At 42.4% G+C, this 25,970-nt stretch overlaps 3 protein-coding genes across 4 annotated transcripts; 2 read left to right on the forward strand and 1 right to left on the reverse strand.

The window, feature by feature from the left end:
* Positions 1-1,955: 1,955 nt before the first annotated feature.
* On the forward strand, positions 1,956-14,121 carry rela (v-rel avian reticuloendotheliosis viral oncogene homolog A). Its single transcript, XM_062383909.1, has 11 exons — positions 1,956-2,208; positions 3,909-3,941; positions 4,210-4,346; positions 5,253-5,398; positions 7,084-7,175; positions 7,663-7,797; positions 8,502-8,606; positions 10,764-10,979; positions 11,079-11,159; positions 11,765-11,848; positions 12,251-14,121. The coding sequence occupies exons 1-11, from the start codon at positions 2,202-2,204 to the stop codon at positions 13,066-13,068; spliced, it is 1,854 nt and encodes a 617-aa protein (XP_062239893.1). The 5' UTR covers positions 1,956-2,201; the 3' UTR covers positions 13,069-14,121.
* A 4-nt stretch (positions 14,122-14,125) lies between these two features.
* Positions 14,126-16,278, reverse strand: c24h11orf68 (chromosome 24 C11orf68 homolog). The gene is made up of 3 exons (XM_062383910.1): positions 16,167-16,278; positions 15,765-15,838; positions 14,126-15,294 (listed from the first exon to the last, which is right to left on the reverse strand). The coding sequence occupies exons 1-3, from the start codon at positions 16,190-16,192 to the stop codon at positions 14,525-14,527; spliced, it is 870 nt and encodes a 289-aa protein (XP_062239894.1). The 5' UTR covers positions 16,193-16,278; the 3' UTR covers positions 14,126-14,524.
* A 15-nt stretch (positions 16,279-16,293) lies between these two features.
* On the forward strand, positions 16,294-24,746 carry drap1 (DR1-associated protein 1 (negative cofactor 2 alpha)). Of its 2 annotated transcripts, none has more exons than XM_062383911.1 (7): positions 16,294-16,429; positions 17,086-17,158; positions 17,748-17,841; positions 19,243-19,368; positions 21,457-21,547; positions 21,661-21,749; positions 23,351-24,746. In XM_062383911.1, exons 1-7 carry the CDS (start codon positions 16,388-16,390, stop codon positions 23,541-23,543), a joined length of 708 nt encoding a protein of 235 aa, XP_062239895.1. In that variant the 5' UTR covers positions 16,294-16,387; the 3' UTR covers positions 23,544-24,746. The 2 variants fall into 2 exon arrangements, with proteins under 2 accessions (XP_062239895.1, XP_062239896.1); XM_062383912.1 differs by lacking the exon at positions 23,351-24,746 and adding an exon at positions 22,874-23,317.
* The last annotated feature ends 1,224 nt before the right edge of the window (positions 24,747-25,970 follow it).

A 25,970-nucleotide genomic window follows, 5' to 3' on the forward strand; every position in this document is an offset into this window, starting at 1 on the left:
TTGGTTTACATTACACACATAATGTGTAGAGTCTAAGAATCTTGACTCAAGGTCTTCTTACCTTTTCCAGGGCTTTCAACCAAACTCCACGGTCTCTCCTAGCAGGTTGGGTTTAGGATTCCTCAACCATTTTTCTTTAAACAGCCATTAGTATCCCTGCTCACGTTAGAAAAATGATCGTGTGTGCAAACATTAGTGCTGTTGACATGAACAAATGTAATTGAAGAAAACTGGAAGAAATAACAAAAAAGGAGAAACATGACAAATGTCACTGAATAATATCATGGGCCAAATACAGACTGTAGATGCTGATTTATGCAACTGCAGCGCCCTCTCCTGGTAATGTCAGGACATGTACGTGCAAAAGCTTTCAAATGAACTGTTTTTAGAATCATTTAATTATTAAAAATAGAATAATGCTTGTCAAATAAATATTATGATGGGAGGTGTTTCCTATCAGTGTCTCGCCAGTGTCGAGGCCTGAGACAAGGATATTGTATGTGGTTCATTGTGCTGATTGGAACCTCGTGGGTCAATGGGGGAATAGTTGTCTGAAGATGTTTGTAAACAAAACTTAAAAAGTTCAATCAGAGCTGGGTGCTGGACACGACCAGGGTCTGTTTACTGCAGCAGCCCTGAGAATAAACCTCTGGCACAGACGGAGGTGGATCCGGTCTGAAACTCTCTGCCAGGTTATGACTAAGGCCAGAAGTTATTCTGTGGCTTCTCCCACTCACAACTCGCTTTTCTGTTCCTCTCTCTACTGCGTCATCTGGGTATTTCCGCACTGTTTGGAGTGGGTGGTGGCAAGTAGCAATGCAGGGGAAAGACAGAAGGGTGCAGCTGTGTCAAGCCGGAGGATGACACAGGAAACATGCGAGTGTTCTTCAAAATAACAGCACAAAGTTCTTCAAATTACGTAAGAGTACGTTCCAGATAGACCTTTATTATTTGTCTTCTGTTAATAGATTAAATAACATGCAGCTGTAAATCAATAGTAAGCTCCTACATTGCAAGACACACACAACGTCCATAAACGGACATAATCAGAACAACAAATCACAAGGTATTTGTGTTTCTCTATCCAGAGTTTTCATCTCGAAATCCTGACACCTGTCAATAATACACAATTCACGAAGTACGGTGTTGAGTTATTTTTATGTTTTCCTGGAAAGACTAAACAAGTTAATATGTGTTGATTTAAAAATGGTAAAATGTGAATCAAGATTCCATTGTTTTGGTTATTATAAAATACAGTTTAGAATTTCCTAAGCACTTTTAATACGATTCTACTGCACATTTCGGTATGCAAACTTGTAAAGTACATGAATAAATCCAAAATATTATTACTTAATAAAGATAACACTTGATAGGAACTTGGTTTGCGTAGCACCATTCAAATCACCCGAAACAACAAGCAACAAGCAACATGAAAATAATTCGATGTTGTTTAAAATCGAAGACTGCAAATCTAAAATCAAGGGCAGCAAATACAAAGATTCATTTTAAATGAATCTTATCAATAAAGAATAAAGGAAACGTAAGTAATGGCTTTATAACAAATCCGGTTTTTAAAAGTAAGTCTTGAAAGTAAGAGCTTTATTTACAGGCTTTTTGTGTTGTGGATCAGTAAATCACATTTTTAGTTTAATCACTTTTAAGAATGACAACACTGAAAAACACTTCATAATCCATCTGCGTCCAAAATGTCTAGTTGCAACTCATAACATAGAGCGTTTATGATTGAAAGAACTGACATACGGGTCGCATATACCACATTAGGTATGTTTATATATTTATATTTATACATTTGTCTATATACATTCAATTTTGAAAATCCCAAAATGAAGTGTTTCTATTTAAAAAGAAGGAAGAAGCAGCTAGGTGAAATGAACGCCCTGCTGTGGTTCAGTCACGAGTTTGACTTTGGATAGAAGCGTATTACGCACAAAACAAACAAACAGCTGCAGCAACAACGTTCCTCGGACAGAAGTTGTCACCGGAACACGTGTGAATGTACCTGCCTGCAGCTTGACTCTTGCACACTGATGTAGGTGGAGCGAAGGAAGCGACGGAACGAGAACTGTGTCAAGAAGTTAGGAGAGTGTGCAGCGACCTGTGGCTGAAAAACAACCGTATACACAGGGATCGGGTCAACGGGGCCGTGGAGGGAGAAGCGTGATCGCGACGCTGACGCCGCCATGGAGGGTGAGTGGATCCGCCGCGTGTCGGTCCGGACTGTTTCCTCGCGGAGGGCCGCGGAGGTGAAACTGTTCCAGGGAGTTGTTGTCTGCGCTCGGTCCGGGGGAAAGCCCCGAGGAGGAGCCTTCTCTTCCCGGACACTAGCGCACCCATCGGGCTGTGATTCACTTCTGCTACTGTTCTCGTGTTTTGACAAATCAGATCGTTTCAAATCACACTCACTCCTCTGTGCGTCACGTGACCCGCTCACCTGGCATCGCTGAACAAAAAGCGGCCGAGATCAAGGCCCCGACGGGCCACTCCACCCCATGGAATACGCCTTTGAAATATGTGGCTATTTAATTATTTTCTGTACATTGGGGGGGAATTACGAGTTGTCATTCACATTGTAACATGCTGCGGTCCATTGTGAACAATTTCTCCTCAATTCGGCTAAAATGTAAGCGGGTAACTTTCATTGGTTTCAATTAGAGATCCTCCTGAGTACGATCGGCCCACGCTTCTTACTGCCGCCCACTATAGTTTTAGTACAGGTGGAAATTACGCTCTGTGTGTTTCACACATACTGTGGTGAGATCCGGTCTGTTGTTTTGTGACATATGCACGCCGACATTAATGTATCTTGTGACGATTCAAATCGGTCCCTGCTTCAACTTTGTAGTCATATTTACATTTCCCTCTAAACGAAATAAACAATAACTAGCAGGTTTTTATAATGGAGATCGATGCGTTCAAGCTTTTTAACAACAGAGACTCCCCAAAACAGATTTACTTTGTTGATACACATGATTATTCCATTTGTAGGAGTTGTTGATGTATACACATTTTAAACAACACTAAAAGTCAACAATCCATGAGAGGAACAGGACTCACACATGTGTCTCAGATGCACCAGCTGTGTTTTGATATTAATACTTTCAGTGATGCCACCAAATAGTGGTGATGTAGGATGCTTTCACTTTCACAGCATCAAGTCTCAACAAATCGACAGGGATGACTTTAAAATATAAAGCTGTGATTTCACACATTACACATCTACTTATACTTATGCTTTGTTTAATGCCAATATCTACTTTATTCACACGTAAAATCACCAAGTACTGGCCTCTTCACATCTGTCACTGCTTGGTCCAAAGCTAAGATGCGAAAAAGTTCTTTGGTCTGTGGCCGGGTCACACGCCTGTTTCAGCTTGGAAAGTGTGTAGCTCCTGCTGTCGTACAGAACAAGTCCTGCAAGCTGCAGGGTGGAGCTCTGACCTCCTGATCCAAAGTCGCAGCGTGCTTGTTTCTGTGAATCTCAACGATTCACTAACCAAGAATCTGAAACAAGAGCGCTTCCTGCTCGTCCCTCTCAATGAGACGGGAAATTTGACACTGATCTTTAACAGCCTGTCCGTATTTGTTTGCTTCACTCTGTACCCATTTTTCTTCTTTGTGAGCTCTGGCAGGCACATTTTTAGTGAGAAATTATATTTAGCTGGGAAGCTACTCGCCATCCCTTGACCTCTTTGGACGCTGCCGTGTCTTGAAAGATTTCCACCCAGGCCACCACACTAATGACAAACTCTCCCTAAACCACAAATACGCGCTGATGCTGCATTTGGTTTGGCGCCGTGTGCATGAGTATAAACTGTGTACTGCTCTTTCTTCTGAGACTATACACTAACAGTGTTGCACTTGCTTCTCTTGTTTTCTACCCACCACAGTGTATAGATGGGACATGAACACACTCAACCCAGGTAAGAAGCTGTTTCCCTCAAATGTAAATCAGTGCTGATACTGCCTGCAGACTTTTCACGTGTAAACATTTCAACACCCTGTGTACCGATGACAGGCTATGTCCTTGTTGACACACTGACAGAGATAAAGCCTTGTAGAGAGGCAGGGCAGTTCCACAATCTGAACAAGGTACTTTTGTGTTTTTCGAAAGTGACAAACTGCATTTAATTCAGGCAGGTTCTTCTTCTTCCTCTCTTCCTTTCATGCCTGCTGCGTCCGACCAAACAGCAGGCCCCCTCATAGAGATTATTGAGCAGCCAAAGCCAAGGGGGATGAGGTTCAGGTATAAGTGTGAAGGACGATCAGCCGGCAGCATCCCCGGAGAGAAGAGCAACGACACCACTAAGACTCACCCAGCCATCAAGGTGAGTCCGGACCAAACATTTTATCGCACGTCTTCCAGCGGTGATCTATTTAATGTTGCTCTGCCGACTTAAAAGGGTGCATCATCTACTTTAATGCCAGATTATGTTACTTTTTATTGTTCTGCTACGACACTTCCGTACTTGCCTGCATTGGTTTGGGTTAGGGTTAGGGTCTGGCAAGAAAAGCAAGAGCTTTGTTTACCATGCCCGACCCCTTGTCGAGTAGCTTTATGTGTATATAATGGTTATAATGATTATTTTCTAAAAAATAGCAGCAGTTTTCATCATGTGACCCAAGTGTGGAACTAAAGGTGCGCTCAGAGGAGTGCATTACTCTTTCAGGGCTGATAGACCGATCTATAACCATATTGCATATATTGAATAAGTGAAAAATGAAATCCTGGTTCAGCTTCAAAATGTAACTGATTCCTTCTTGGGTCATGTGGAAATCAGTTCTGCATTTTTTTCAGTAATCCAGAAACAAAGAAACAAGTGACAACATCACCCCCTGATTGGAGATGATGAATGGAGCAGAAAGGATTATTTTTACTACTTTTTCGAAGGCTTTAGAGGAGGCCGGCACAGTGGAGCTGTGGTCAGCCCCATCGCTAACCACAGCTCCACTGTCCCATCTCTTCAGATTGTGTAAGAATCAAACAAATGACCCAACATAAATTAGTGAGCTTTTAGCCATTGCTTCTTAAAGATTGTTGAGCTCTGAAGCATTTGTAATATTGCTGCTTCCTGTGTTACAAAGCCATGCAAGTTATTTTAAGGGGTTTCATCAGAGGGACTGGTGAGATCAAACCTTTTAACTAGTCTACTAAAACAAACATCCACTCTTCTAAAGTGCTCTTAAAATTGAATTTTGGATTCACCGAAGTGTGACACAAATTCCTCCCACAGGTACACAACTACAGCGGCCCCTTGCGTGTGCGCATTTCGTTGGTGACAAAGAATGCACCGCACAAGCCTCACCCCCACGAACTGGTCGGGAAGGACTGCAAACATGGCTACTACGAGGCGGACCTGCAGGAGAGACGAATACACAGGTACGTGTGCAAGCGGGACACTCTGTATTTTCATGCACTTCAGATACACGCATTAAATCCTGCTTGTTGTGACTCCATTTCAGCGTTCACTTCATTTCAGTGTTCACTGTGCTGCCTCGGGGGGGGGACACATTTCAAACCAGAACAAGGTGGCATTTGTTAGGGACTGGCCTAGAATCAGCCTTCATCATTTGCGGGAGTTGGTGTGTTTACTGTCGCCAGTCGCCCCTTGAGTTTGGATCTGAGTAAAACATTAACAGCGAAAACAAATTAACGACAAGCTCAGTTTCCCTCTGCAGACTCTGCTCTTTGTCAGCGGCCTTTTTTTAGTTCTACATCTTCAAAAAATTTAAAAAAGAAAAAGTGGAAGCAGCACCAACTGATAAGATCCCTTTTTTGTAATTATATAACATTTTATATGACGTCTCTTGTTTTCATGTACAAATATTGATATTTTGATAAATGCTCATTGAAGTGCAGCATGTTAATGGCTCCTGGACTCTAAAGTTAGAAAAGAGCTGCACTGTAGTTTATATCAAGTTGTTGTCTGACAGGATTGTGAATGAGAAAGATTTACAGCACATTGTAGTTCATAAGGTCAAATAATATAAATAGAAAATTACACAGGGAAGCTTGATTGAAATTCAAAATATGATAATTTCTCATGTCCTCCATAAGGTGTAATCATATTCGGATCATATTTATAAGATAATAGGAGTACATGGCTATTTGGAGACACGTCTGTGATCAACGTCGATAGAAGGGTTAAGGCCTATTTCTTGGTTCGGACACAAAGGAATTTTTTTAATGATCTGGAATACAGCCAGTAGGAAGGGAGGTGTTTACTTGCTATAATTACCAGACTGTACACAACGACAATTCAGTTAAGAAGTAACCATGAGCAACCCAATCACTTTTCAGAAAATTGAGATTAAGTAAGTCCTGGATCGAGCCAAGAACAGGAGCAGAATTATGGATCAAGTGCCCTATCTCTCCATGTTAAAGCAGTGTCTCCCATCAATCTTCTGGACTGAGGCAGCTCACCAAATTCTAATTTATCCTACCACAGTTTCATTATGAACCCAATTTGATTAAATGCTGTAGTGAGAGCACACAAAATTCCTGGATATACCCATTTATTGGGATCCACACCAAGATAGTACTGTAGAAGACTAAGGAAAGTTCACCTAATTTAATTTTATGTGAGTTTTAAAGGTGGTTACCAGCATTCTATTGCAGTGGTTATTGGCAAAACGAACAATATTAAATCAATTAAGCTTTTAAATAATTAACAACCTTATTATAGTAATTGTGGTCTGAAATATATCAATTTCTCGGCAGTGCAGTCAAAGTCAAGTGTTCTTCTACTTCCACCCACTCTCAACTCGATCGTCTGCTGAACCTGGGATGTGGGTAGTGATCCAAAGTGATGATGCTTTATTATTTTTAAATGTTGTTTTTATGGGAGCAGAAATGTCCAAAGCGGGGGTGCAAAGAAATTAAAATGGGGGTTAATGGACTGCACCATGTGTGAAACTGTCAATTGACTATTCACCAACCGTTACGAGTCGGTTCCAGACTATGCTATATCCCATAAAAAGCTCATAATATCCACTACTACAAGTGTTCGAATTAGAGGGCAGGTGTCTGCTTTTTGTCTGAGTCTTTTTCTTTTTTTCTTTCAGTTTTCAGAACCTGGGCATACAGTGTGTGAAGAAGAAGGATGTAACCGAGGCCATCACCTGCAGGCTGCAGACCAACAATAACCCCTTCAACAGTGAGTAGTCGTGGTTCCAGACGAGGGTTAGGCACAAAGCACTTTCTCTGATGTTGGCTACTGTCCTGAATACATTTGATCAAGCGTGTGTCTTATCTTTACTCTCTCTCTGTTTCACTCTCCTCCGGTTTAACACCACATTTGTATCTCAACCTGCACCTAGCATTATGTAGCTAGCATTGCTTTATATAGAAAAAGTTCCACAAAGCACCAGGAGCTCAAACTTGTTCAGAAAATGTATTAAACAATATGGCATAGTCTCCACCCAAATATTCACATGTTACACACATGACAGAATTAAGGCAAAGATAATTCTAAACAGAAAAACATCAAAGACGGTAACCACAACATCAACAGGAAGTTTAATTTGTTGCTGCCCAACCCTCCACTGATACCTCAATACAGACAGAACTGCATCTGACAAAAGCAGTGCTCTGCCAGGCCGATGTGTCACCCTTTCCTTCTCTCTGCTCTTTCTTGGCTGCAGTTCCCGACGCGAAGGTTTGGGAAGAGGAGTTTGACCTGAATTCAGTGCGGCTCTGCTTCCAGGCCTCCATCACTCTGTCTACAGGGGAGCAGTTTCCTTTGGAGCCTGTGGTGTCGCAGCCCATTTATGACAACAGTGAGTGGGCACACATGTCAACATATATTGTATATTTGAATTCAGTAGATGCAGGTTTATTTAATCTCACGTATTTTAAATATTCATTTGAGGAGAGCTTTGTATCTCCTGCAATGTTTTATCCCCCTGACACTCTTTGTTCCTCTATGCATCCAAACTTTTCTGATCAATCTGAAGATATCTTCAAGTAATCATTTGTGACTGTGTCCCCTTTTTATTATTTTTTACAATTGAATGACTTCAGTTTCTCCACAGTAAGTTTGGAGAATTTTTTGTTTACAGAATGATTTGGGGGGAGAATGTGTTTTAAATTAAATTGTGGTCATCAAGACATTTTGATATTCTCTGTATGATCCTGTGCAGAAGAGATGTGTTTAGTCTGTATGTGGCATCATGGCCCTGTCTCAGCTCAGGATCTAACACCGATTCAATATGAAACAAAATTCTCACGCTTGGTTTGGTTTCACTTTCAAAACGTGACAATTAGTTATATTTTCAAATCCACTCTCCTACGATTATATACAGTAGAATATTTAAGAAATAAAAAACGTTCTGTTTCCCTGTATTGGATTTATAATCAAATTGGAAAGGCTTTGATTTGTCAGCCACAGCCCAAATTCCCCTGCCTCTAGCAGGTGTCTGGTATGGACCTGTAGCTTTGTGGGGGCTATTTGTGTAATTGTATTTTTTCTTCTGTGTTGCAGGGGCCCCAAACACAGCTGAGCTGAAGATCTGCAGAGTCAACCGCAACTCTGGAAGCTGCAAGGGAGGGGACGAAATCTTTCTGCTGTGTGACAAAGTGCAAAAAGGTACAATATGTCTGCGCTGTACAATAGTTTTGCATTTCGTCCCCCCCACACTGTCTGCAATGGTCCCATGTGGCCTTGTTTGTTCATGTAAAACTTAACTTCATTTAACAGAACATAAATAGAACTCAGAGCTGACTAAGCAGGTCTAAGGCTTGCAAATCAGTCTAAAGCAGTTAAGCTGTAACCAGTTCACATTGACCCAATATAAAATATGAGTTCATAAACTCACACCTCAATGATACAGGTCCAAGAGGTTTATTGTTGCTGTGTTTCTACAGTATGTCCTTTCAGTTCAGATGATAAAATAGATGACCTCATAAATTACATACGTCACAGTCCTGCGTCCTTATTTACACCTGCAGCCCGATAGAATGAAATATGAGCCACTATGGTGAAGGAGATAAAGGCTTTGATTTAATACAAATTTGTGAGACACACCTACTTAAAAAGAAAGTTGGCCAACTTTCATTTGAGGTCACTGAAAGATAAATCCATAAATCTAACAATACAAGATAAATTGGCAAGACAGGCTGAGAATCGAAGAGTAATAATCACTTGTTTTCGCTCATCGAGTTACACTGAACTCACATGTATGCTTAGAGTTGATGCTTGAATTCAGCTCAAGCTAACTTTCCTCATTAGCTGTCAATACAATGTTAAAGAGTGCATGGGAAATCAAAAGCACGAAAACCTGCATATACCTGCTACATTAGTTTAAAAGAGGTGTAACACGTGTAACAGCACCTACTGGTAGAGAATATCTGTTCAATGTTGTTTAGCACGTAGACCCTGCTCTGACCTGTCAGACCTGGTGTGAACATCCGTCCTGATTGATCCAATCACAAGTGATCAGCAATAACTACAGGCCTGAATGTGTCCTGTATGCATCTTGAGATCTGATAGCTCACACCACATTTTTGAGGTGGTCTGTGAAACATTCTCTTCCCTGTGTGAATGAAATCTGGTCCTGAGGCGCCGGCTACTCAGCTGATGTCCTCTGACCCACTACAGTTCCGAGATAACTAACCAACAGAGTCACATCAGACTCCTCTCATCATTTGGGCGTTGGGAACAGAAAGGACAAATGTAGAGCGAGGAAGTGAGATCCGATCATAAGTGGTTACAGCAGACTGAGCTCTGTTCAGTTGTGATTGGATCTGTCAGGAAGGATGTAGCCAGGTCTGAACAGGGCTGTAGAGTTCAAATTCAAAATTAACTTTCAACCTCAAGCTCTTTCCATACAACCAGCGTGAAGCGGTGTTTTCTGCTACATGTGAGGTTTCGTTGTCCGTTGCTGTATCTGTTATGAGAAGTGCATTGCAAAGCAGTCTGTGGAAGGAAAAGCTTTCTTCCTGTATTCAGACGCCCACTTCTCATTTCCTATTTACTTATAAACCAGTAGTGTGTCTCTACTGGAGACTAGAGACTCCCTGGCGACGCTGCATTGCATACAACTGGGTCTCTAGCTGTCCGTGCACAGAATGTTAAAACAGCTTTGTAATGTTCTTTTCAAAAGCTGTTTGAACTTTCCCTTCAACTTGTAAACTCAGTTTTTGCCCTTTTGTAGCCGCTTTCAGGCAATAAATCCTGAAAGTGTCTGAACAATTGGATTTCGGCTTTATCGGGACTTTCACATATTAGGAACACAGAAGGAGATTATCCTGGTCAGCCGCATTCACAAAAGCGAAATCTCCTGAGAGTTTAGAGGAGGGGTGGCGCCTGGCAGGAACCGGAGTTCAGTGCATTTCTGAAAGCAGTTTGATTCTCGGCTTGAGCTGGATACACATTACCTCAGTGTAAAGACACTGTGTGAACCTTTAAAATGAACTACATTCTAAAAATCATTGGTCCTGACCTCTCCAGGAAAATGTCAGGTAGCTACTTTCTTCCCAAGCGGAGCCACAATAACGTCATACTTGTTCTTACTAAACATTTATCAGTTAAAGCTTTTTACAAGGCTTGTAAAAAGCTTTTGCCAAACTTTGTGTTGCATAGCAGCAGAACTGATAGCACATTCTTTCATCATGACTTCAAGCTTTTCTTCTCTCTTAATATCCTCAATGCTCAAACACCAATGTCCGATTTTGATTCTTCTTTCACGCGTTGAGTCCATTCTGAGCTTCTCCTTACATTTCCCGCCTTCTACTCCCCTCATAGAGGACATCGAGGTGCGTTTCTTCCAGGACTCTTGGGAGGGAAAGGGCACCTTCTCCCAGGCCGACGTCCACAGGCAGGTGGCCATCGTGTTCCGCACGCCTCCCTATCGCGACTCTAATCTCAACGAGCCCATCAGAGTGAAGATGCAGCTTCGCCGGCCGTCTGATCGCGAGGTCAGCGAGCCAATGGACTTCCAGTACCTGCCTTCTGACCCAGGTAGGACACACTGTGCTCATACCTCATGCTCCTGCGTGATACCTTAAGGTGGAACTCTCCAACCTGTGTCTTATAACTTTTTTTTAATGATTTTTGTAGATGAATACAGACTGACTGAGAAGAGGAAGCGCACAGGAGACATGTTCCAGAGCCTGAAGCTGGGACCCATGTTGTCTAGTGGTATGTTGATGAGATTTGTTCAGTGGCCAAGACGTCAACACAAGGGCATTAACAGAAAAAACACGAATGCAGAAGAGACTAAACAACTGCAACGCCAAACAACACAACTTCAAAGAAAGTTAACGAATACGGATGTCGACAGTGAAACGAGCAGAGTTGCTTTCTGTGGCAAAGCGAGCCGTCGTTTATGTAAACCCAGTCAAGCTAGCCGCCATCTTAAACTTGGTGCTTGTCTATCCAAGGTCTTAGGGTATGATTGAGTTCTTCTTGAGGGTGCTCCAGAAATCTGTATCGCAGCAGATCAAGTAGACAGGGATACAATTTTAAGCAGCAGCCAACTTGACTGGGTTTTCACAAGCGATTGCTCACTTGACAGCAGAAAAGGAGTTCTGCTCTTTTCATTGTCAACATCGTGATCGTGACTTTGTTGTGTAGCTTATATTGTAGTGATGACGCTTTTGCATTTGTTTTTTTCGATAGTGTGCCTGTGTGAGACGCCTCAGACACAATAGATTTCTTTTCTGTCACTCTGCAATAATATAAAAAGGTAACCGCTCGTGGATGTGTCCTGCAGTGTGATGTAATCATGTCTGTTCAAATTTCAGTTACCATTCCACAAGACAGACGGCACATAAGCACAGCACGGAGAACAGTCACAGCCAAGCCTCCATCTATGAACGCACAAGCTGGTGAGTCTGTTGAATCACATCACACATGTTGACGCTTCAGTCCCTGAGAGGGGTCAAGAGGTCACCTCTGATTTGAATAGTGATAAAAGTTGATTAAAGGACGAGTTAATCGACAGAAAATAAATTGGGAACTATGTTGATTATCATTTGTTTCAGTCGTTTATCAGGCAAATTTGTACGGTCCAAACTGGACAAATTGAACTCCTTTTGAGTTTTTATGACAACTGAAGGTTACCACAGGTTCTCTATCATGTTTGGGTTAGGGGAGGTGAGCTGAGGGGTATTCGGTTGCAATATGAAAATTCACCACTAGATGTCCCTACATTCTACACACTGAACTTCTAAACTGATGATTTGGATTTGGAACCAAAATTTACTTGTTTGTCTGATGTGTGTATTCAGGAGCTGTAGTGCCATCTGGTGCCAGTGCAGGGAAATCTCAGCCCTCCTACTTATTCCAACAACCGGGTCAGCTCTTCTCAGTCCAGCCCAAGGTAGAGGCCTCTCCCTCCATCTCAGCTGTGACTACAAGCCAAACATGGAAGATCATGGAGAGCCTGAGCCTGGGCAACCAGCCCAAAGCCACACCAGTGGCCAACTTCTCAATGAACCAGCCACCATCTTCCTCCTCCTCCACCTGTACTACCACCTCCACTACCAACCCGGACTACTCAACCGTCAACCTGTCTGATCTGCATGAATTCTTCCCCAACATTTCCTCGGCCATGGCCCAGGTGCCTTCCCCTTCTCTGGGTAGCACTGCATCCTCGCAGGCCAGCAGCTCCTACACCCTCCAGAGCTCTCATTTCCGTGTGGACGCACCACTGGATGATGATATCCCAGAGTTCCCTAGCTTTTCTGAAGCCCAGGCCCCAGGCACCCTGGACAGCCTAAACATGGATGACTTTGTGGACCTTCTGAACCCCCGCCTCATGAGCGAGATGGGAAATTGCCAACAGGCGGCCCCTTCCAGCTCCTCCACCATGGGCCAGAACACTTCTGACCCCGCCAGCAACCCAGGAAGCACTTGGATGAATTACCCCAACAGCATCGTCACCTTGCTCCAGAACGAGGGCTCAAATGTCGCATCCAACAACATCCACCATCAAGTTCCTGTACTGGATGAGTTGGATGAGTTGATGTCCGCTGACGAGGATCGTCTTATTTCCATTCTCAACAGCGAAAGCCATGTTGGGTTTGTGTCAGGACACCCCAGTTAAAGTTTGTCCACTTGATTTGTTTTTTAACGGACATACTCACATAGGCCGTGTGCTGCCCATTTAACCTTCAGAACTAGAGGTCCTTTGCTGTTACCAAACGCATAAAGGAAACAAGGTGGATATGAAGGGCTGGAGCAGACAGAATGTAGCAAACTGCTCACTGTGGATGTGCTTGTTGAAATACCAGTAAAGACTTTTTCCGGTATTCAATGAGCGTGTTTAGCCAGGCTTTATCAAATGAAATATAAAGATTTCATTGCCCTTATCAAGCCTATGTTTAGCATCATTCATTAACTGTCTCTGCATGCGTCCACATGATAGTGGAAGATTTACCCACAGTAAAATGTTGGTTTTAACAAGACAATCAGATGCTGGAGGCGTCTGTTCAAATGTTTTCCTGCTGAGGATATTTTCTGTGAAACATGTTAAGCATGTTTTGGGTTTTAAATTTAGCTGTACTTGTAACAACCCTGGTAGCTGTGGTCAGCGTTGATGTGTTGATCGCTGTATTTAAGTGAAATGTGTTTGGGCCGCCTTTCTTTTTTTTTAAACTACAGCAGCCGGTGTATCTCATTAAGACTTTAATCAAGTTAAGAATCAAGTCTATGCAAATTTTGTCTCTTTTAATTAAGTATCTCCATGTAGTGCTTATGTAACGTAACAATGGTTTTTGAAGATCATCAGCAGCTGTTACACCCCTGTCTCTATACAGATGCCTTTGTTCAGAGTCATTTTCCAAAAAAGCAACATTAATGAGTACATGCTTATAGCACAGCAGATTAAGAGGTTCAAGCTTCACGCTCTGATCTCACCCAAAGCTCAGCTTCCTCTGCTCTCATCAGCTTCTCTAGTTATTTTATGAATGACGGTGTCAGACCTACAGTTCAACTTGCTTTACTCAACAGTTTAATATGCTTTGAGACATCATTAGGCGGCTTTATCCTAGTATTATGTAAGCAGGATTGAACTCTGTGCAGTTTTTTTCCTGTCATAAATGAATTCTGTCCAAATCTAAACACATTGTACATGACAATAAAAACAACAGCATATGCATGTGGTTCTTGAAAGATGTTTTATTTGGCAACTCTGAATGAAAAAAAATAAATGAGATGTATACTGTCAAAGAAAAAAAAGAAATGCATATACATCAAGGACTTCTTGAGCCACTCTCCGTCAGGTGAGTGTCATTGTGTTAGAATCAGAACCACAAGAATACAAATATTCTTACTCGTGATTAAAATAGTCAATACAAAAAATGAGACATTTCAGCATGGTAAGACAAAATTCAAATGATATTTAGTGCCGTTTTTGCAATAAGGAAGAACGTGAGAAACATTCAACCACTGACTCCAAAATAAAAATCAGTGTTTTGAACTATCCAGCCAATCTCATGGGACCTTTTATGTGCCTCTGCATTTACCAGTCCTGCAAAACGAATCCTCTGGTTCCGACCGGCTTATGTCACTTCAAGATTGGTGACTTTGTTGGTGACGTGGGAGCGCCTCGGTACGCACTCCAGGTCAAATTTGCTCTCGTAAATGGTTGGGCAGAGCTTCCAGCGGTTCCTGCGGTAGATTCCCAGGTGTGTGTACACGTCTGGCTTGTAGGAGAGGGAGCACTTGACCCCTGTGGCACGGATGGCAGAGTCCAGCCTTATAACCTGGCTCTCATCAGTGAAATTCTCGTTATAGCAGCATATGACCTGCTGGGGATCTCCCTTGGGATCGAAGGCACTGACTTTAACCATGGAGATCTTTCCATCCAGGGTTGCCCTGGCCACACACTCCCATGCATTGTCCAACTTAAAACCAGAGTCCAAGTGCATTAGCCACTTGCCTGAGAGGACCCTGTGGTTTAGAGCCAGCTCCTTCACTGTCTCGAAGGAGACAGACCGGCCACTCCCCAACAGTTTATCCCAGCTGTCCTGGAGACCCATCACATCAGAGCCACTGGGGCCGTGGTCCGGGCCCAGCACGGCGATCCAACCCACGGGGCTGACACCGCTTTCCTCGTCGCCGTATCTGTACACTTGCGAGGGCCTGTTGGTCTCCAGCCAGTCGTCGAACTCGGACCTGGGCGTTTTTCTGCAGTCGAACACAATCCAGGGGTCCAGGTCTGCGGCCATGGACTCAGCGGCGTAGGTCTCCGCGGCAAAGGTGGTTTCCACTTCGCCATCGACCGGGGCCTCTTCCTCCTCCATGTCGCCGTCAGTGGGGGAGGCTCGTGCTGCATAAAGGATGGAGTCGTGCGTTAAACCTTGAACTACATATTCAGCCGCTGTGTTGGTCCAGACGGTCCAGACCCAAACACGAGTGGACAGCTGCTGTAACTCGCGGGTGTTTACTAGTGCTGCTAGCTAGCATGCTACATTAGCAACACTTGTTCCACGCCTAACATCTGTCCACCCCAGACCCACTTCCGTATGAAAAAGACTTGTTAACCTTTTCGTGTGTGTACCCTCCACAGTGGACACGCGATAAACCCAAGCAGAAATAAATATAGTTTTACGTGTATCTAGTTTCTTTGTAGTTAGCAAGCTGGTTAGCCATTGTAGCGATAGTTCATTCTCGTCTTCTTGGATAAAGAGTGAACCCCAGCCGACTGTTCCAACTAACATTATAAAGCACTGATTTTCTCGAGGACAATTGAAATGATCGTTGTTTGTTAAATCGTTTTTGTATTAAAGTTGTAGCCACCTGCAGATGTTGAAGTTTCTTGTCCGGTGTGGTTCTCCCGCACACGCGTAGCGCAGATGATGGTCTGTTTCCTTCTGGGTCCAAGATCCAAATGACAAACTTCACTGTGATGTCTGACAATTTGATATCAATTCATGTATATCTGGATGTAACATTTGATAAAGCAACGATAACAAAGGCAACTTAGTCTTACTTTTAAGGTTGGATTCTTGCTATAACAACGGTTTTATTTATCAGTGTAAGCAAATTAAGTACTGAATAAAATAATGTAGTTACACGACTCTTGGTCACCGGGGCACTCGGGGATGTGCACATCTATTGGTTCGATATTATTGATTATATTGTATAGATATCAAATGTCATTCTCACACTATTAATCCCGATCAACAATACTTTCATTACTTTATATTCCTCGTGTGCTCCAACATGACGGCGCTGGGACCCTGCGGACTGATGCGCGAGACAGGAGGCGACGAGTGACGACGACGTGCTAGCGTGTTAGCCGGCTAGCCACCGCTATCTGGTGTGTGTGTGCACGGAGGAGGCGATTTACACATGATATAGAGTAAAAATCCAGAGTATAGTGCGTTTTATTTCAGGTCGGTCTCCCACGCGATCCAAATATGCCCAGCAAAAAGAAGAAATACAACGCCAGATTCCCCCCGGTAAGTCTGAACTTCGCCGAACCGGCGTAAAGATTAGCTCGCGTTAGCAAACTGGTGTGAATACTGCTAAATTATCCTCTAGCTAGCTTGAGTAGGATTTGGCCTGTGTTCCTGCCTGTGGGGCTAAGAGGTCAGCTAGTAAACACAAGAACTTTACGACTAAAATGTAAATTGTGCTATTGAGACGTCATGTAAGGACCGTCGCTGGCTTTATTTGCTCCCCAGTGTTTACAACTATTCATTAAATGTGCGCTACGTTAGCTAGCTAGCGACCCCACTAATTAACGTTGTTTTTAGCATGGCATGCTAAGTGAAACTGAGGGGTGAGGGGTTAGGGGTATCGGAGTAAATCAGCTGTTTTCTGTAGGAGCCGCACAGTGAGCAATACATCAACAGGGCACCTGCCACAGTAGATGTGATCAACACGACGGGAGTTAATGGTTTTAAACGTGCAGGCAGTGGAATACCACTAATGGTCTAAACTCAAACTTTCTGTATTGTATATTGCTAACATTTTCATGAAAGGGTTTGGGGTGAGAAAGTTGCTTTGAGTCTGTTTAGAACTATAACGGTAAAGCTTTGTGGTGTCACCGTATTCCCCTGTATTGACTCCTTGTGTACCCACACTAAACAGTCCAACCCATTTGTCATTACAGGCGAGGATTAAGAAGATTATGCAGACAGATGAAGAAATAGGAAAGGTGGCTGCAGCAGTCCCCGTTATAATTTGTATCCTTCATGACAAATTTCCCACAGATCCGCGGTCTGGATCGTCTGTGATCATCAGTACAAGTGGTGTGAATGTGTTGTGTGTGTTATGCGTTCCGAATTCATTAATTAATTCATTCATTCATTCATTCATTCATTCATTCATTCCAGGGCTCTGAAAGCAATTGTTTGACTTGAAGCTGACATATTCGATCAATTGAAATAATTGAAAGAGAAAATTGAACTTATGTTGTTGTTTTAGAATTACATCACTTTTTGCTTTTGTAGCATATGATCGGCATTTTTAATATTATATATTAATATATTAACTGATGATTGACAAAGCATAAGTCACCCCATCTGGCAAATATATGGATATGCACTCTATAACATTATTTCAAATAACAGGCATAAGCAATTCTAAGTGATATTTTTCATTGTCATTATTGTGTTGCAGTCAGCCTGTTCATGTCTTTCATCATCATAAGTTGTGAACGTTTTCAGCCTCAATGCAGCGTCAGTGCAAGCCAGGCCGTGTAAGTTAAATTTTTTTTATTTTAATGATGGACACAGATCTGCTGCATCACACTTTCCTTAACGTAGACGTCAGCGAGAGCCCTGGAGCTTTTTTTGGAATCGTTGCTTACGAAGGCCTGTCAAGTCACCCAGTCTAGGAACGCAAAGACGATGACAACGTCACATCTGTAAGTCTCTATACTTCTGTAGTTGTGTGTCTTTCCCTGGTGAATTCACGTTGTTGGATAATTATAGGATATTACGCTAAAGTTGTGTTATGAATTTTGGATGCATGTAGCTGAATATGTGCTATGTCTTTATTTCCTTTTTACACATATTTTTAGGTGCCATATTACACATAGAAAACATTGCAGTTAAAGCATCACAAGGGCAAAACGCCCTTTGAGGCGACTGTACAAAATCTCAATCCAGTTTAGAATTAAGCTAAATACTGGACCAGTATCCCCAATTTAATTGCTAGATGCTTCTCTAGGTTTCGGTAGAAGCTCCTGAGTAGACTGAAACCGAGGCTGCACCAACTCTAGTCCACCTGGTGGCAAAATGCACCTTTTAATCAGGTTTGCCTACTGCCAATAAACACCAGATAAGAAGAAGAAGCAGAGAGTGAGCGCCACACATACACACGTAACAAACCTTCCCCTCCGCTTCACTTCCAATCTGTACAAGCGAGGGGTGAAAATATATTTGCTTCCTGTGGCAGAGAAAATCCACATGAAGGCTTCATGTGGAGTTCAACTTTGGTGAACTTTGATCCATGATATTTGCATGCATTTGTTTATGTGTGACCGTGCCCTGGAGCAGCAATATAATCCCTCGACACTGAGTGACACACAATGTTTTATTTGTCAAAACAAACATGAAACTCTGTTGGCGTGATATCAGAAATGTTGCCGGATCTTTTTTAGTTATCTTTGAGACTATGTCTGACATATAATGTGCTGTATGTGTTCCCAGTGCTTCTGCTGAAAAGTGGTCTCCCTCATGTTGCCTCTCAGAAACTTTCACACAACTCATCAGACAGTAGTGAATGTGACTGTCCTTAAAAAGTTCATAAAATTATGTTAATCATGTAATTTAGCTTATACTAATGAAATTTGTTGTTATAGTTGTTATAGCCAGTTCATATGGAACCCGCTATGTATAATGTCTTAAACTGGACCAAAATAAAAGAGAACCTCAGAGTTTTCTAACTGTTCTCAGTTCTCAAAATTCTCAGTTTAATGGGCTGAAAAACTGTGGAGATCACATGTCAATGTATCAGAAGTGACGTATTAGTGTTAATTGAGAATCAGAAGTGTGGATGTAGCCTTAGATCAGGCCTATTCAACTAGTGCTGCTGAGTGGATTTGCAACAAACTGCCACATCAAATCTCCTGTGCTTTATCTGAAAGTATTTATGGGCAAGAGTGAGATGATAGTATTATTACTCATTCAAGTTGCTGTAATGAATATTTAATTTGATTGCCTTTTCAAATAGATATGAGGCGGATATTTTGCTGACTGAATGTGTCAGCAGAGTAGAGAAGGCAGAGGTCTGACTGAACAGTGTGTGCTTGTGTTGTTCACAGAAAACAGTGTATTGAACTGGAGCAACAGTTTGATTTCCTGAAAGACCTGGTGGCAACAGTGCCAGACATGCAGGGCGAGGGGGAAGAGAACCACACTGAGGGGGGAGGAGAAAAAGTTTCCCGCAGGTATCTCTCTCTCTCACACACACACTAACACTCACATTTAGAAACCCTTATTTAAGCTATTTGTAAGGTCATGTTAACATTTGCAGCGTTCGTTTCATTTTACAGTTGGACGAGAGACCATGCGAGCCATGGGAAATTGAGTAAAAGGCTGGAGCTCCCACTGCTCCAAGTCTTTCATTGGTCCCGTAAAAAACCTTATTTTAATATACAAAAATAATTTGTTATGATGGGCTTATTAATTACTCAATTCCGTTTTTTACAAAGGATATAAACTGTACTTTTTAATAGCCATGGCTCCCAAAGTGCCCATGCCTTGCCTCTCATTAAAGCTGCTTACAGACATGCACTGAACTCTGCAGATCCTAAAGATTTTCTCTGGAGGGGCTTTATGTGAGAACACAAATGTCCGAGAGAAAGAGCCTGCACACTCTGTCTGGCCAGTCCCCAACTATAGAAAGAGTCCACAGAAAGTGCAGATTAGCCGTTGTTAGAGCACGGCACAAGATCCTCCACAGGACTCACCGCGAGGGAGGGGTGTGCTGAAAACATTTCTGACTCACGACAGAAGCAAAAATGAAAGAAACTAAAAGAAAACAAATATCTTGAAAAACCGTTGCCATACATTTGGAAGACACTGACAAAGATGTCAAGAAAGCTTTTGTTGAGCTGACGCAGATATCCTATAGCCCCCCCCCCCCCCCCCCCCGACTAAATCCTCTGAGGATTTCAGTGTTGTTGTGTCTGAGCAGAGAATCTCCTGCTGTGTTGTGCACCTGTGAAAGGCAACCTCCTCAGAAAGTCTGGACCCAACTCTCTGGACAGCCTACAGAGGTCGTTTCAGAGGCTTCCTAAGATAAATCGACGTAGTGAGGACTTGAGTTTTGTCGCCATAAGGAAGCAAATCTCCATGTTATAACTAGACGCCACACACACACGTGACTACCCCGCAAAGTGGATACTACTAAGATCTTCATGTTCCATACACAGTCACTGTATCTCTATACTGCTAAGTTTGACTTATTAACCTGTTTTATCACTTGATTAATCAATTTATCATTCTGTCTTCTCTGATAAGTTCATTCACCCAAACTATTACAATACAAAGTAATGAATCCCAAACAGGAGAGCCATCTTTACATGCATTCAAAGCCAGTTACCTCTTCCTGCTTCTGCTGCTCCTCCTGGAAAAGGACATTGATACAAGTATTGTTAGTCATCTGTGCACTCTTACCTTTTAACTTTTTCCAGTTTATTTTCTTACACAAGACTAACTAAAGAAAATAAGAAAAGAAAAAGAGCACTTTTATTCATCTTCACAGAGCGAGAACTAATTACTGAGGATTGTAGACAAACGAGAGCAGTATTGACTGTCAAATCAAACATCCCCATTGCTGCTAAATTGAAGCAGAGAGTCTGGCAGAGAATCACACCCAACATAAATTAGCAAGATCTCTTCTTCCCACTAAACAGTGTGGCCGATTCGATTCACATTAATTTAAAGTGGTTGCAACCTGCTAATATTGAGATGTTTCGCCTCTGCTTTGAGGATGAGGCTTGTGGAGTCCCAGCATCTATTGAATATAAATGGCTCAAACGAATTTCCATCAGCAGTGTTGGTCACATTATTCTCTGCTTTGAAATTATCTCCAGTGATTTTAATGTTCCATTTTGGCTGTCTCACAGATTTATGCTGCAAATTGACTTTCTAATTTTTAATTAGTTTTATGAGATGTTAAAATGTGTGTAGCTGTGGTGCTTTGTGACCAATAACATGCTCACACACATATATATAAATATAAAAATGGGTATTAATGCCCAAAATATTAGTGTTAAAAAGTGTTACTGAATGCAAACAGTTTTAAAAGTAAAAAATGTGTGATAACTTTCCTTGTGTGAGCCATTTTTCAGACCAGACAGCAGCAAACGGCAGTCCTTTACTCTGGTCTGCACAGATCATGAAATTTATGAAGAATCTTCTAGCACAGCCATTAATCAGATGTCTCCAAATGTTCTTTCCACTTTTTAAAAGTTGATTACCTTCATGTGTCGTTATATAACTTTTCTAAAAATGTTTTATTTTACTCCCAGGGGTAGAAAACCTGGAACTGGACGCAAGAATGGAGGGGTCGGCTCCAAAGGAAAGGACAAGAAGTTGTCTGGCACCGAGTCAGAACAAGAGGTGGGAGCTGCGTCTGCATGCCAATAACTATCTGCCAGAGGCCAATAACTATCTGTAGCTTGAAAGATTTGTGGAGAGGTGGCTCATTGTTGTGTTCCTCGTGATTGATGTAGGATGACTCTGAAGACAGCGAGACGGAGGGGGACGAGGAGGACGGCTCTCAGTCCAGCACAAATCTACAGGCTGCAGCAAGGTTCAACAGGTAGGGACACAGATCGCCTGTGTTACTATGATACTGTGTAAAAAAAAACTGCATCCAAGACATCTGGACATATACAGCAAGCATCGGCATCACCATGTGCGTCTTTGTAATTGTCTTCTCAGGCTACATACCCTGAGAGGGGCTTGGGTATTTGCATGTCTAGTCTGTATCTTGTGAAAATTAGGAGACTTTTGTTTGGCTATGTTCATTGAATTTTCATTAATTTTGAATAAGCAAACATTTGTGACCTCATTAACACTTAACAAACATAACTTGACATTTAAGGACGTATTCAGGAAAAATAAGTGGCGCTTAATAGGGCGCATACCTCTGACAAGGCCCAACAGTCCCGGGTGTTTTTAAATAAACATTCGAGCTAGCTCCTGCTAAAGCTACACTACCAGAAATAATTTCGCTCAAAAAAACTGTACTGGCCAGTGTTAATACAGAACAACTGATGTTTTAGAGTGGTGAAAAAGGGATTTGTGAAAAAAGGAATCTGCATTTTTATCTGAGCCAAATGAATATACTAGATTGGTAGTTTTGCATACTCACCATTTTCAGCTGTATCTGTGGCATTTCTGATGCTCTTTTTGGCATCGAAATATCTAAGATTCATGATTAAGCTGTCAAACTTATTTTCAGTCAATCCTATTAAAGATAAATTGTCTGAAATATTAAAAAGTGGCCACAGCCAAGTGGAACTGCTACTGTCATAACTACTTTTCTATCATGACACTGGAATAAGCAACCATTAGCTGACTAATGATGATCATTTTTTTATCAAATAGTTGCCAATTAATTGTCTGTGAATAGACTTATCCCCATTTGTCTTTAAAGTCACACTCTGCCGCCACTTCGGCCTCCAGGGACCATCTCAAGGTTGTTGTGAAGCTCAAACAGTAGCACAAGGAGAGAGGAGTCCTCAAGTCATTGAAGATGCTCAGTGTTTTAAGGAACACAGCAATGTCAGCCTAACATTAGCTTACATTAGCTAACATTAGCCACCATATGCTACTCTTCACACCCCACCAAGACCCCTGTGAATTGTGTCCTCTGACTTGTCATTGGTGAGAGGATGAATGTGTGATTCCTTCTCTCAATGTGTGATTCCTTCTCTATAGAAAGTGGGGCAACTGGAAGACCACTGCTTCTATGAGCCATTTAAAAATTGTGCTACACATGTTTCCATGGAAATATGCTATTTTCGCATTAAGCATTGCACAAAGGTACGGCACCTAAAGGCAACTCAAAGGCAAAAGAATATGAGATTGTGAGGATGAAGTTGTAATATTTAGAGAAAGTCATACGTTTAGGATACGTGCAATGTTTGGACGGGGGTAAAGCAGCTTTGGGAAGTACCCAAAAAACACAAACTGTTTGGTTTATTGATCGGTTGATAGAGACCAAGCCAAGCTTGTATTGTATTATATATAAATGTTTAGTACTAACTATATATAATTAAGTAAGTGATATGGAGTGTAAAACAGGGAGCCTTGAGACCTTACAATAATATCAGACCGCAGAAGGTTGTGTTTAATGATGTGTGCTTTGTGATGCTACATCCCTGATCTCTCACACGTCTGCCTGTGCCCCCACAGCTCCGACGCGCCCCCCCAGTACATGCACACGGGCGACACGGTCTCAACGGGCAGCATGGCACCAGCACAGCCCCAGGGCACCATGGCCTTCGCCCCGCACCCCTCCATGATGAGCGTGGCACTGCCTCCGCCAGCCCCAGCGCCGCACAAAAACGAGGATGACGACGACGACGATGAAGACTATGACTCTTAGCTCCATCTCGCCACCTCCTCCACCAATCATTCTCACAAACACAAACGCATACACTTTCAGCTTTATTTTCTATCTCTTGCGTTGTTGTTGCGGCGGGCGCTCAAAACAGTGGAGGGAAAGACTCTTCATCACAGCCTGCTGGCAGAAAAAACCTCTCGACAGCCGGCTGAAAGAGACTCCGCCACAGGAAACAGAAAACTGGTTGTATATTATGTGTTTTAATTTTCATTTTCTTTAAAAAAAAAAAAAGGGTTTATTTTATTGTAGAGGAGAGTTCAACAAGGATGTTTTTTAACAAGTCAGTCGTTCTATTTTGACTATTAAAAATGGCAGTCGTCGCTGTTTTCGCCATGAGGCCCCCGGCAGACAGGATAGGTGTGGTTTGTGTTGCCTCATAGCTTTTTCTTTTGGCACTTTCCTTGCTACCATGATCCTCTGTAATAGACATGATAAAGGGAACGTATCCGTCGTCATGCAAACCCTCAGGTTGGCTTCAAAGAAAATAAATCAGCAATTGGTTGTTAAACCCTGAAGTATAGCCTTTAATAATCGTGCAAAGGCAAATAATGGAGAGGAATTCAGGACAAGAGCTTGTAAAGGTTGAGGAAGGTGAACACGGTTGTCGAAGGGAAAAGGTCAGGTTCTATATATTATATTATCGATTGGCTATGAATAAATGCTGTTCGGGCTTTTCATCAACAAGTCAGTTAAATTATCAAACTGTAACATAAACGAGGATGCAGGTGTATTTTTGCTATAGTTTAGCAAGCCGCAGCTTTTTTTGAATTAGTTTCTATTTTTAATTCATGCTTTTTATCAAGAGGACTGTAAACGTTCACGACCACAGCCCTGGAGATGACCATATCAGCTGGTTAATGATTTACATTGTTGTTTTTGATGCTGTCAGTCATTTCAAGCTCCTGTATTGTTTTATACGATCATTAAATTCCCCCTGAATCGCCCATCAGAAGAATCCAGAACCATGACTTTGTTTTTAAAGTTGTTCGTCCCCTCTTAATTTCTCCTCTGGTCACCCCTCCAGTCATTTTCTCCTTTATCTTAGATTGTTTTAGATGTAAAGCAGAGACGGGGCTCCCATTTATATGTCGGTCTCAGTATGTTTCCAAATAGACATGGACACTGTATTGTAAACTTTTAACATTCTTTTTATTTTGTATGGGTGAAATAAAGTTCATATTTCAATTTAAATAAAAGGTTTTCTTGTGTTTTCCATGTCAGGGAGATGAGGAGCCTTAGGTGCTTCCTCACGTCACGCGAATCAACAACAGCGTTCAGCTTCAGATGCAGCTTTTTGTTCAGCAGGTGGAGGAACAGCACAGACTTCTGCTGTATCTTTACCCAAAATGCTTCAAAGTGGCTTCCCTTTCGATTTACAATTGTACATGTTTAAAAAAACGTCCTACTCTATGCTGTAGCTTCGTCTCCTTTTGGTTTATTTACTTTGTGTGTGAAGCAATGTTGAAAAGTTTCCCCCCGGACGTATCTTGTGTGGATTTATCGGCCAATGACTCATGCAACCTGAAAGACAAGAGCTGTTTGTCCTCTGTCTCCTGCTGGCAGTTGAATCAGATAAGCACAAGACACTGCAGGTTTCTGAAAAGGTGATTGTTACCATCACGGTCACACACACACACATACAAACACACACCCTGCTCCACTTTTCCTTGAGTCTGTGTGATTGTCCAGCCTCCTCGCTCCTCCTCCTGCCCTCTTTAATTTATTTTTTAAATTTTTTTAAATTTTTTTAAATTTTTAAATTTTGTCGTGTTAATGCAGCCGCACCTTCAACCCCCACCCAACTGACCAAGCAACACAGAGTCAGGGCTGCATAAACAACTGCATCCTTCCTGCACAAGCGTTGACTCAGCGGACTGGGAGGAGGGTGGAGTTTGATGTGATTGTGTATGTGTGTGTGTATGGGGCGGGGGGGGGGGGGGAGGGTTGACTTTAGGAGGTCGGTGTCTAAACAAGCGGCAGCCATGGTGCAGGGAAGCAGGGGAGGGGAAGGAGAGTGATCAAAGGGCCTGCGGGAGGAAGCACACTGTTTCCACACAGCAGCCGGCGGGGCCAGAGGTGGCCCTGTGATTCCCAGCCCCTCCCTCCAGTCGCTGTGCGCTGCTCTGCTACATTCGAAAAACATGGGGAAATGTGGCAAAAAGAGGAATTCCCCGACCTTTGCGAGAGCAAAATCCTTTCACATGTGCAGCCACTTGAAAAGCACGTGTTTAAAGTGCACCTTGTGTTTCAGTCTGTGGCCTTGATCACAGGGAACAGTGGGAACCAGCTCACGAACACACTCTGATCTGTACTGGGTTGTTTCTCATTTCCAGCTCTGTGTCTCTGCTCTGGTTGGTGGTGGAATGAGGGAGTATTCTGTCATCTAGGGAGGACAGAGTAAGACACGGC

This window comes from Platichthys flesus, chromosome 24, assembly GCF_949316205.1.
Source record: "Platichthys flesus chromosome 24, fPlaFle2.1, whole genome shotgun sequence".
Classification (NCBI taxonomy): domain Eukaryota; kingdom Metazoa; phylum Chordata; class Actinopteri; order Pleuronectiformes; family Pleuronectidae; genus Platichthys; species Platichthys flesus.

Bases quoted from the DNA above. Each gene is read 5' to 3' on its own strand.
- rela (XM_062383909.1), top strand. The intron at 4,347-5,252 runs GTGAGTCCGGAC...TTCCTCCCACAG, and splicing joins AGACTCACCCAGCCATCAAG to GTACACAACTACAGCGGCCC. The intron at 11,160-11,764 runs GTATGTTGATGA...TTCAAATTTCAG, and splicing joins GGGACCCATGTTGTCTAGTG to TTACCATTCCACAAGACAGA.
- c24h11orf68 (XM_062383910.1), bottom strand. From the start codon at position 16,192: ATGTTGGAGCACACGAGGAATATAAA. The intron at 15,839-16,166 runs GTAATGAAAGTA...TCTTGGACCCAG, and splicing joins GAGCACACGAGGAATATAAA to AAGGAAACAGACCATCATCT. The intron at 15,295-15,764 runs GTGGCTACAACT...TCCTTTATGCAG, and splicing joins AGAAACTTCAACATCTGCAG to CACGAGCCTCCCCCACTGAC.
- drap1 (XM_062383911.1), top strand. From the start codon at position 16,388: ATGCCCAGCAAAAAGAAGAAATACAACGCCAGATTCCCCCCG. The intron at 17,159-17,747 runs GTATCCTTCATG...CGTAGACGTCAG, and splicing joins AGCAGTCCCCGTTATAATTT to CGAGAGCCCTGGAGCTTTTT. The intron at 21,548-21,660 runs GTGGGAGCTGCG...TGATTGATGTAG, and splicing joins GCACCGAGTCAGAACAAGAG to GATGACTCTGAAGACAGCGA.